Here is a 10,330-nt window from a genome sequence, read left to right as displayed (position 1 = left end):
TGGGAGGGGGCGTGGCTTAGCCCGGGCGAGGGGCGTGTATCAATGGGAGGGGGCGTGGCTTATCCCAGGCGAGGGGCGTGTATCAATGGGAGGGGGCGTGGCTTAGCCCGGGCGAGGGGCGTGTATCAATGGGAGGGGGCGTGGCTTAGCCCGGGCGAGGGGCGTGTATCAATGGGAGGGGGCGTGGCTTAGCCCGGGCGAGGGGCGTGTATCAATGGGAGGGGGCGTGGTCTCTGCCCGAGGGGGCGTGGCCTGAGCGCGGAGCGGGGCCGATGGCGGAGCGGCGTGTATCGCGCTGGTATTTCGGGGGCCTCGCTTCGTGCGGCGCCGCTTGCTGCACCCACCCGCTGGACCTGCTGAAGGTGCGGGGAGAGCGGGGAGCGGCGCTGAGGGGCCGCGGGGGAGGCGGGGAGAGGCGGCGAGGGGCAGAGAGGGCGGTGGGGAAGGAACCGGGCGTGCGGGGCTCCGGGAGGAAGGGGCGGCTGGGGAGGGCTGGGGGTGAAAGGGGAGCCGGGGATGCGGAGGAGAGGGGATAGAGACGGAGGGAGCCGGCTGCGGGGCCTGGGGACAAGGAGGGGAGGGGACAGGGACTGGGGAGGGGGAGATGGGGACGGGGACGGGGGGGCGAGGACATGGAGGTGAGGAGACTGGGCTGGGGGGCCAGTGTAGGGGCTGGGGACACGGCAGTGAGGGGGCAGGGGGAGCAGGGGTCACAGCGATGAGGGGTGAGGGGGACCAGGGACGTGGAGGTGAGGGGACAAGGATGGAGGTAGATGGTTGTGGGGCTTGGGGACACGGTGGTGAGGACACAGGGACTGAGGGGGCTGGGGACGCAGTGGCAAGGGGACAGCAGTGAGGGGTTGGGGAGCCTGAGGACACGGTGATGAAGGGATAGAGAAAGGGGGCTTGGGGACGTGGAGGTGAAAGCACAGGGCAAGGGGGAGGACAGCTGTGGGCCCTGGGGACACAGCAGTAAGGGGACAGGGAAGAGGGTACCTGGGGACACAGCGGGGAGGAGGCAGGGATGGAGGAGCCCAGGGACAGGGCAGAGGGGGCACCAACCCAGCCCAGGGGCAGGTGGGCATGTGAGGGGGCAGGCGTGAGGCTGAGGGCATCAGGAGCTTGGGGAGCCGACTCGGGGGGCTGCGGGGAACGCCCTGGCGAGCCCTGCCCAGGCTGTGGCTGCGCCGCCCGTGACATTGGCCACGGGCCCACTGGGCTCCATGTCCTCGGGCCAAGATGTCACCTAGGCGCCACGGACAGCCTGGCATCCCTTCTCCCACACAAAGAGCGCCGCGCGCAGCCCCGTGCTGCCAGCACCCACGGACGGGGCCAATGCCAGCGCTGCCCGGAGCCTTGTGTGCCAGCCAAGCAGTGACGAGCCTGGCAGCCGGGCAGGCTGCGGAGGGGGAGAGCAAGCCCAGGCCCTGCCGTGCCTGCGGGCGAAGCCAGGGACGAGCAGCCCCTTCCCATCGAATAGGGAGAGCGGGAGAAGCACCGGGCACAAACCCAGGAGAGGAGTGAGCGCTGGCAGGGGGGTCCGTGTCCCCAGTGCCCGTTGCCGTGCCCGGCTGCCCAGCGGAGGCGGCTGGCAGCCTGTGGGAGCTCGTGTAGGATGCCCTGGCAAGGCGCTCCGAAAGGGAATTAGCTTGGCACAAGCCTCTAGGTCCGCCGCTGTCTCCGAGCCAGTGTGACTTCTGGGCTGCATCCCCACGCGCCGTGCCCTGCGGCCGTGAGCCGCCCAGGCCAGCCGGATGGTTTTGCCAGAGGGTTCACACCTGAATATCGAACGCGGATCTGCCTTTGGCCCAGAGCTCCCCAGGTGCAGGGAAGCATGAGGGGCCGCAGGGGCCGGCAGGGCAGGAGGCCAAGGGCTCTTTGCTGCTGGACCTCTGGACCTTGCCCTGGCGAGAGGCCCCAACCAGCCCGGCCACACGCGGCACTGCCAGAACCCCGGAGCCTGCGCAGCCGCTGGCCGCCCACGGCACACTGACCACAGGCAGCTCCTCCCTTACCCGCCTGCCTGCCCTTCCTGCAGCTCTGGACTGGTTCCAAACACAGCTCTGCCCTACCTGCCTGCTTTTCCTGGAGCTCTGGGATGCTTCCAAGCGCAGCTCTGCCCTTCTTGCACCTCTAGGGTGCTTCCAAACGTGGCTCTGCCCTACCTGCCTGCCTTTCTTGCAGCTCTGGGATCGTTCCAAACACAGCTTTGCCCTACCTGCCTGCTCTTCATGGAGCTCTGGGATGCTTCCAAGTGTGGCTCTGCCCTACCTGGAGCTCTGGGATGGTTCCAAGCACAGCTCTGCCCTTCTTGCACCCCTGAGATGCTTCCAAGCATGGCTCTGCCCTACCTGCCTGCCCTACCTGGAGCTCTGGGATGATTCCAAGCGTGGCTCTGCCCTACCTGCCTGCTATTCCTGGAGCTCTGGGATGATTCCAAGCGTGCCTCTGCCCTCTCTGGAGCTCTGGGATGCATTTCAAGCACAGCTCTGCCCTACCTGGAGCTCTGGGATGATTCCAAGCACAGCTTTGCCCTACCTGCCTGCCCTTCTTGCACCTCTGGGATGCTTCCAAGCGTGGCTCTGCCCTTCCTGCCCAATCCCTTTGCCCAGGCTGCCTGGAAGCCGCTTGCCCAGCTCCCCGGCTCGCTGCAAGCTGTGGTCCCTGATGTTTGAAATCCTCCTGCCAGGGTCAAAGGCAGGTCCCTTCCTTGCTCTCCAGCTGCTGCCCTGCACCAGAGGCTGTTCCCAGCGTCCTGCTGTGCGTCCCACGCTCTGGCCGTGCCGGGGCTTCTGTAACGGGAGCCAGATCTGGTCCCCGGCCAGCGGCCCTTTGCTCCCTTTAATTTTATCTCCTGGGGCCTTTGATCCACACGTGATCCTCGCAGTGTGAGGCCAGGCGGGTGCTCTCAGAACACGTTCCAGCACTGGCCAGCATGGCTTTTCCATCCCTGCTGGTCCCACCACCGCTCCCTCCGATGATGGTGGGAAGCGCTGGGCTGCTGTGACTGGCAAGGGGAGCGCCCGGCTGTGGCAGGGGGGTGATTTGGAGCTGGTGAGCAGGGATTTGGAGCTGGTGAGCGGGGCTGCAGGGTTTTCTTCCTGCATCTGCCATTCTCGTGTCCGGACAGGAGGAGGAAGTTCCTCTGGAGGCCTCACTGCCTCGCGCGGTGAGGGTGTCATGGGTTCACCCAACCTGCGTGCTCCCTCCGAGCAAACCCGCGCTGGTTAGTTGCCTTTTTCTGCATCCTCCTTGCCCCGATGTGGGTTTCTTGGAGGAAAAGACGCTGCTGTGGAGGTCACCGAGCTGGGAGGGTGGGCAGGAGCCCTGGCAGTGCCAGCCTCCGCTGCCCCCACGCCAACTGGGTTGGGCTGGTTTCCCAGTATTGCTTAGGTGCGGGGAGCCTGGAGCTATTGCTGTTCTCGTGGAAGCTCTTGGGCCGGTGCTAACGAGTTACCCTGATGGGCACTTTGGAGCTGGCGTCTCTGCTCCGCTGCCCTGCGCTCTCGCATTTCTGATCAACCCTGAGCTGAGCTGTGGCGCTGACGCTGCCCGACTCTGCCCCAGGTCCACCTGCAGACGCAGCAGGAGGTGAAGATGCGGATGATGGGGATGGCGATGCGCGTGATCCGCACCGACGGCTTCCTGGCTCTCTACAACGGGCTCAGCGCCTCGCTGTGCCGGCAGGTGAGTGGCACCGGGCCTGGGCGGCCTCTGGTCCCCTGAGGCCAGCGTGGAGCTCCCGCTGTCCCCGCTTGACACCGGGCTGGAGCTGACAGGCGGCCCTGAGCCGCGGCGGCCAGGGAGGCGGGTGCCCAGCGGGACGCAGCAGCACGTTCTCCTTCTCCTCCAGATGACGTATTCCTTGACTCGTTTTGCCATCTACGAGACCGCGAGGGACCGTCTGGGCCAGGGCAGCCAGGGGCCTCCTCCCTTCTACCAGAAAGTGCTGCTGGGTGCGGTGGGAGGTGAGCGAGGGAGAGGGGCCCTGGGGATCCCCCTGCCCAGTCCCGGTAAGCTGGTGGAAGTGTGGAGGGCAAGGAGGCTCCACAGGGATCTGAACAGGCTGGACCGCTGGGCTGAGACCAATGGCATGAGGTTTAACAAGACCAAATGCCGGGTCCTGCACTTGGGGCACAACAACCCTGAGCAGCTACAGACTAGGAGAAGCCTGGCTGGAAAGCTGCCTGGAGGAGAGGGACCTGGGGGTGTTGGTTGACAGCGACTGAACATGAGCCAGCAGTGGCCCAGGTGGCCAAGAAGGCCAAGGGCATCTTGGCTTGGATCAGAAACGGTGTGACCAGCAGGTCCAGGGAGGTTCTTCTCCCTCTGGACTCGACACTGGTGAGACCGCTCCTCGAATCCTGTGTTCAGTTCTGGGCCCCTCACCACAAGAAGGATGTTGAGGCTCTGGAGCGAGTCCAGAGAAGAGCAACAAAGCTGGTGAAGGGGCTGGAGAACAGGCCTTATGAGGAGCGGCTGAGAGAGCTGGGGGTGTTTAGCCTGGAGAAGAGGAGGCTGAGGGGAGACCTCATTGCTCTCTCCAACTACCTGAGAGGAGGCTGTGGAGAGGAGGGAGCTGGGCTCTTCTCCCAAGTGACAGGGGGCAGGACGAGAGGGAATGGCCTCAAGCTCCACCAGGGGAGGTTCAGGCTGGACATTAGGAAAAAGTTTTTCACAGAAAGGGTCATTGGGCACTGGCAGAGGCTGCCCAGGGAGGGGGTTGAGTCACCTTCCCTGGAGGCGTTTAAAAGACAGGTGGACGAGGTGCTGAGGGACATGGGTTAGTGATTGATGGGAATGGTTGGACTCGATGATCTGGTGGGTCATTTCCAACCTAGTGATTCTATGATTCACCCGGCTTTTCCTCGGCCGCAGGTTTCACTGGTGGGTTTGTGGGGACGCCGGCAGACATGGTGAACGTCAGGTCAGTTCTTCCTGCGTCCCGGTGCTGCCAGTGAAGGAGGTTTGTGGCTGGCGTGCAGCAGCAGTTGGGCTGCTGGTGTGCTCCCTGTATTCCTGGCTTCTCTTGTGGCTAGGTGCTTCAGGGGGCTCTGTACCTAGAAAGATTCAAGGTGTTCTACCACTCAGTGTGATGGCCCCAGCCCCTGTGTGTCCCTGGGGACGTGGGGCTGGAGGCGGCGTCCTCGCCCCTTTGCAAACAGGGGATGTTGTCCATGATGTTGACAGGACGAGAGGGAACGGCCTCAAGCTCCACCAGGGGAGGGTCAGGCTGGACATCAGGAAAAAATATTTCACAGAAAGGGTCATTGGGCACTGGCAGAGGCTGCCCAGGGAGGGGGTTGAGCCACCTTCCCTGGAGGTGTTTAAGGGACGGGTGGACGAGGTGCTGAGGGACATGGGTTAGTGATTGATGGGAATGGTTGGACTCGATGATCCAGTGGGTCTTTTCCAACCTGGTGATCCTGTGATCTGTGGGGCGGGGGTCAGCAGGTCACTGGCCCCTTCCTCACCCCGTGTTTTCTGCCTTCCAGGATGCAGAACGACGTCAAGCAGCCGCCTGCCCTGCGGCGCAAGTGAGTGGGGACTGAGGGGACCAGAGCGAGCGCTGGGGAGGCTGAGGGTCCTGGAGGAGCAGGACGGGGATGTCCAGTGGGGTTGGGGCTCCTGGTGGGGACTGGACGAGGGGTTACGGGGTTTCCAAGGATCCCGAAGGGACCAAAGCAGGGTGGCTGGGGGGTGGCTGGGCTCCCGAGGGGATCAGGGTCGGGGATCAAAGGGTGCTGGGGCTTCCAGGGAGGTCTGGAGTGGAGGTCAGGAGTTGCAGGAGCTCTTGGGGGGAGCAGAGAGGGGATCAGGGGGTGTCGGAGCTTCCAGGAAAGTCTGGTTCCCAAGGGGACCACAGCAAGGGGTTCAAGGGGTGCCAGAGTTCCCGAGAGGATCAGAGTGGGGGATCAAAGGATGCTTGGGCTTCCAGGGAGATCTGAAGTGGAGGTCAGGAGTTGCAGGAGCTCCTGAAGGGAGCAGAGAAGGGATCAGGGGCTGTCGGGGCTCCTGAGCAGATCAGAATGGGGGACCAAAGGATGCTGGGGCTTCCAGGGAAGTCTGGAGTGGAGGTCAGGAGTTGCAGGAGCTCCTGGGGGGAAGCAGAGAGGGGATCAGGGGGTGTCAGGGTTCCCAAGGGGACCACAGCGAGGGGTTAAAGGGGTGCCAGAGTTCCCGAGAGGATCAGAGTGGGGGATCAAAGGGTGCTGGGGCTTCCAGGGAGATCTGGAGTGGAGGTCAGGAGTTGCTGGGGCTCCTGGGGGGAGCAGAGGGGAAATCAGGGGGTGCCAGGGCTCCCCAGGAGAGCAGAGCAGGGGGCTCCAGTGGGGCCAGAGCTCCAGATGGGGAGCAGAGCCAGGGTCAGGGGACACCGGCACTCCTGAGGGAGCAGAGAGTGGGGATCGGGGGATCCAGGGCTCCTGGGGACACTGGAGCTCCCGGTCCAGGGCTGCCCGTGGCCGGGGGGTGGCAGCACCGACCCGGTGTCCGGTGCCCCAGGAGCTGAAGCTCAGGGCTGCTTCACCTTGTCTTCTTTTCTCCTTCCAGCTATTCCCATGCCCTGGACGGCATGTACCGCGTCCTCCGGGAAGGTGAGCACACCGGGGAACCCGCTGACCCCGAGAGCCGGCACAGGGAGCGATGCTGGCTCAGAGAGGGGACGGAGGGCGGCCGCGGTGTCCGTGGGTCCAGTGAGAGCCTGGCAGCCTGTCCGAGCCCTGGTGGAAAAGAGAAGCCTGTCAGGAGCCGCTGTGGGGAAGCGGGCATGGTTTAGTGATTGATGGGGATGGTTGGACTGGATGATCCAGTGGGTCCTTTCCAACCTGGTGATTCTGTGATTCTATGAATGTCCCGGGACTGTGCTCATCCCAATCTGTCTGTCCGCAGAGGGCTTGAAGAAGCTCTTCTCGGGAGCTACGATGGCATCCAGCCGCGGAGCCCTCGTCACCGTGGGGCAGGTAGGACAGCTCTGCGGCTCAGCGAGTGCCTGGGGTAGGGATAGGGTGGTCCCTGGGGTGGTGAGGAGTAGAGACGTGTCACTAATGTGCTGTGTCTCCACAGCTCTCCTGTTATGACCAAGCCAAGCAGCTGGTTCTGGCGACCGGGTTGCTGTCAGACAACATCTTCACTCACTTCTTGGCCAGCTTCATCGCTGTGAGCAGGGCTGGGTGCAGGGAGGCAGGGCTGGGACGGGGTTTGCATCCAGCCGGGCTCAGGACTGCAGGCTGAGGCTGCCAGAGCTGCCTCTTTGGACTCTGAAGAAGCAGGGCTGGACACAGAGGCTCCTGTGGGGCTCCTGGCGTGGGGCAGGGCTCTGGGTCTCTGCAGTGACCGTGCCAGTCGCTGGCACCTGGGTCTCCTCCGTGAGCCGGAGCTGCTGACCGCTGCTGACTCTCCGCAGGGTGGATGTGCCACATTCCTGTGCCAGCCCCTCGACGTGCTCAAGACCCGCCTCATGAACTCCCAGGGGGAGTACCGGGTGCGTACCCACCCTGCCCACCTCACTGCTGCCCCTCATGGAATCACTAAGTTGGAAGAGACCCACTGGATCATCGAGTCCAACCATTCCCATCAATCACTAAACCATGTCCCTCAGCACCTCATCCACCCGTCCCTTAAACCCCTCCAGGGAAGGTGCCTCAACCCCCTCCCTGGGCAGCCTCTGCCAGTGCCCAATGACTCTTTCCGTGAAATATTTTTTCCTGATGTCCAGCCTGACCCTCCCCTGGTGGAGCTTGAGGCCATTCCCTCTCGTCCTGTCCCCTTTGCACACTGTCCCTCCTGACACCTCCTCACCTCTCTCCCTCTCTCTGCAGGGTGTTACTCACTGTGCCGTGGAAACTGCCAAGCTCGGCCCCCTCGCCTTCTACAAGGTTCCATTCCTGACTGGGGATGTGTGGAACAGGCTGGTAGGGGGAGACCAGGCGAGAGCCGCTGTCAGTCAGGCGTTTTCCGAGTTAGAGCCTGTCTGATCGTCTTCTCCAGGCAGCATCCAGCTCCCTTCTGAGCTGGGGCTGTGGGATCTGACCCCGGCTTCTTCTGAGATTCTGCCTACGCGGTGGTGACGCCAGCACCGATGTGTTTGGGGCAGAGGGGCTGATGCATGATGCCGAGCTCTGCGTGCACAGCCGTGGCTGTGGTGCCTCCTGTGCTGCCGTGGCAGCTTCTCCAATGCTGCAGTCCCAGCTCCTCGGCATCCCCAGCAAGCTGCTTCCCTGTGTTGCTGTTGGCAAGGAAGCCCAGGGCAAGGCTCCCGCTGACTCCCTGTTCTTGCTGTCCCCTTCCAGGGCTTCGTTCCCGCTGCCATCCGGCTCATTCCTCACACCGTCCTCACCTTTGTCTTCTTGGAACAACTGCGCAAATATTTTGGGATCAAAGTCATCACCTGAGGAGGAGGGACAGGACCCTGCCCCACCCCGGGGGGGTGAGCGTGGGGGTCACCACCGAGATCCCAAACCCCGTCTCTGCTGTCTGGGGCCAGCATCGCTCTGCTACCCCCATCCCTGCTCCTGTGCCTTGTCCGTGCCTGTGGCCAGCCAGTCCCACTCCCCTCTCCTCTCTCTTTTCTGGGCACCTCTATTACCTCTGGGATTTTCTTGAGCCTCTTGTCCCCTCTTGCACTGTTGGTTTGGGGGTCTTTTTCTTCTCCTCCCTCAGCCCTGTCCCTTGTGCACTGCCAGGAGCACGACTGCGCCGTCCTGGGCAGGACGGAGGGGTCTGTCCTTCCAGCTCTGGGGCTGCTCGCAGGGCCGGGGGGGGCTGTTTCCAAGCTCCAATGGTGCCCACGCTGCTGGGGACCGCGGGGCTGGCCGCCAGCCTCTTCCCACAAGCGGCTGGTTTAGTGCAACGAGGTTCTGGCTTCTCTTCATGCCTCCTCCCCTGGGCAGCCTGGCATCGCTGCCTCCCAAACCCTCCCCTTTCTTCTGCTCAGCCAAAATTTCCCAGCACCCGCCGGCTGCTGGGCTCTTCAGGGATTGTGCCTCACCCCAATGATGATCAAAGAGGGGCCAGGCTGGCAGCTGCTCCCCTGTCCCCCAGCGCCCGGCAGGCCGTGCCCGCGGACCCGCTGCCTTCTCGGCATCCCCCGATTCCAGCCTCGGCAGGGAGCGTCCGTCCAGCATCGCTCCATCACCTCATTTTCCCCAGAGCAGCCCCCGGCCTCGACGGTACAAGGCTGCTCGCCCCACGCTGGCCCCACTCACCGGGGCTGCAGGCACCAGCCCCTCTGCCCTGTGCGCCCCGAGGGATCAAAGAACTGGAATATCTGTGATATTAATATATAATAAATAGCGGAACAAACACAGGGACTGGTGTCCTGCTCGGGGGACACGGAGGGGATGTGATGCCCCCTCTTGCTCCCTAAGAATCATAGAATCAGCAGGTCAGAAAAGACCCATTGGATCGAGTCCAACCGTTCCCATCAATCACTAACCCATGTCCCTCAGCGCTTCGTCCACCCGTCCCTTAAACCCCTCCAGGGAAGGTGACTCAACCCCCTCCCTGGGCAGCCTCTGCCAGTGCCCAATGACCCTTTCCGTGAAATATTTTTTCCTGATATCAAGCCTGACCCTCCCCTGGTGGAGCTTGAGGCCATTCCCTCTCGTCCTGTCCCCTGTCACTTGGGAGAAGAGCCCAGCTCCCTCCTCTCCACAACCTCCTTTCAGGTAGTTGGAGAGAGCAATGAGGTCTCCCCTCAGCCTCCTCTTCCCCAGGCTAAACACCCCCAGCTCTCTCAGCCGTTCCTCATAAGGCCTGTTCTCCAGCCCCCTCACCAGCTTCGTTGCTCTTCTCTGGACTCGCTCCAGAGCCTCAACATCCTTCTTGTGGTGAGGAGCCCAGAACTGACCCCAGGATTCGAGGAGCGGTCTCACCAGTGCTGAGTAAAAGGCTCAAACTGGGTGTTGAGCTCCCCACTAGCGGAGCAGGGAGAGCAGAGTTTGTCTCTCTTGGCTAAGTTGGGGTGTCCTCCCCCAGCCAAGGGCGCCCCGAGGGTTCCCGGTCTCGGCCTGGGGTGCCCGGGTGCCCCTTGGCGCGGGAGCCGCCTTCCTGCCTGTGACACTAATTGGGCTCCGGCAGGCGGAACGGAGCCAGCCTGGGTCGGCGGCGAAGTGAAAGCTCGTCACCTTAACGAAGCCTAATGATGCTGGCTGCCACCGCCGCTTTGTTGCTGGGCCTGGCAGCGGGCGAGAGCCGCGGGCAGGTGAGTGGAGCCCTCCCGAGGGGCTGGGGGCTGCCTGGCTCCGGCCGGGGCTCTGGGGGCTTGTGCCCGGGGCCACTTGGCCACCGTCCTCGGGCTGGCAGGTGCCAGGGTAGCGATGGAGCCGGC

The 10,330-nt window shown here is 63.5% G+C and overlaps 1 protein-coding gene across 2 annotated transcripts; it reads left to right on the top strand.

Moving 5' to 3' along the window:
• The first annotated feature begins 258 nt into the window (after positions 1–258).
• Positions 259–9,294, top strand: SLC25A10 (solute carrier family 25 member 10). 2 transcript variants are annotated; one of them, XM_069872827.1, is made up of 11 exons: positions 259–362; positions 3,568–3,687; positions 3,854–3,968; positions 4,879–4,927; positions 5,496–5,537; positions 6,553–6,596; positions 6,892–6,962; positions 7,066–7,158; positions 7,406–7,483; positions 7,821–7,877; positions 8,292–8,539. In XM_069872827.1, the coding sequence occupies exons 1-11, from the start codon at positions 273–275 to the stop codon at positions 8,391–8,393; spliced, it is 861 nt and encodes a 286-aa protein (XP_069728928.1). In that variant the 5' UTR covers positions 259–272; the 3' UTR covers positions 8,394–8,539. The 2 variants fall into 2 exon arrangements, with proteins under 2 accessions (XP_069728928.1, XP_069728927.1); XM_069872826.1 differs by lacking the exons at positions 259–362; positions 3,568–3,687; positions 3,854–3,968; ... (1 more) ...; positions 5,496–5,537; positions 6,553–6,596 and having other exon boundaries at positions 6,918–6,962; positions 8,292–9,294.
• The last annotated feature ends 1,036 nt before the right edge of the window (positions 9,295–10,330 follow it).

This window comes from Phaenicophaeus curvirostris, chromosome 19, assembly GCF_032191515.1.
Source record: "Phaenicophaeus curvirostris isolate KB17595 chromosome 19, BPBGC_Pcur_1.0, whole genome shotgun sequence".
NCBI lineage: Eukaryota > Metazoa > Chordata > Aves > Cuculiformes > Cuculidae > Phaenicophaeus > Phaenicophaeus curvirostris.
This window is presented reverse-complemented; position numbering and strand designations above follow the sequence as displayed.

Excerpts from the sequence above, each read along its gene's own strand:
- SLC25A10 (XM_069872826.1), top strand. The coding sequence starts at position 7,411 with ATGTGCCACATTCCTGTGCCAGCCCCTCGACGTGCTCAAGACCCGCCT. Across the intron at positions 7,484-7,820 it reads ACTCCCAGGGGGAGTACCGG|GGTGTTACTCACTGTGCCGT; the intron begins GTGCGTACCCAC and ends CTCTCTCTGCAG. Across the intron at positions 7,878-8,291 it reads GCCCCCTCGCCTTCTACAAG|GGCTTCGTTCCCGCTGCCAT; the intron begins GTTCCATTCCTG and ends GTCCCCTTCCAG.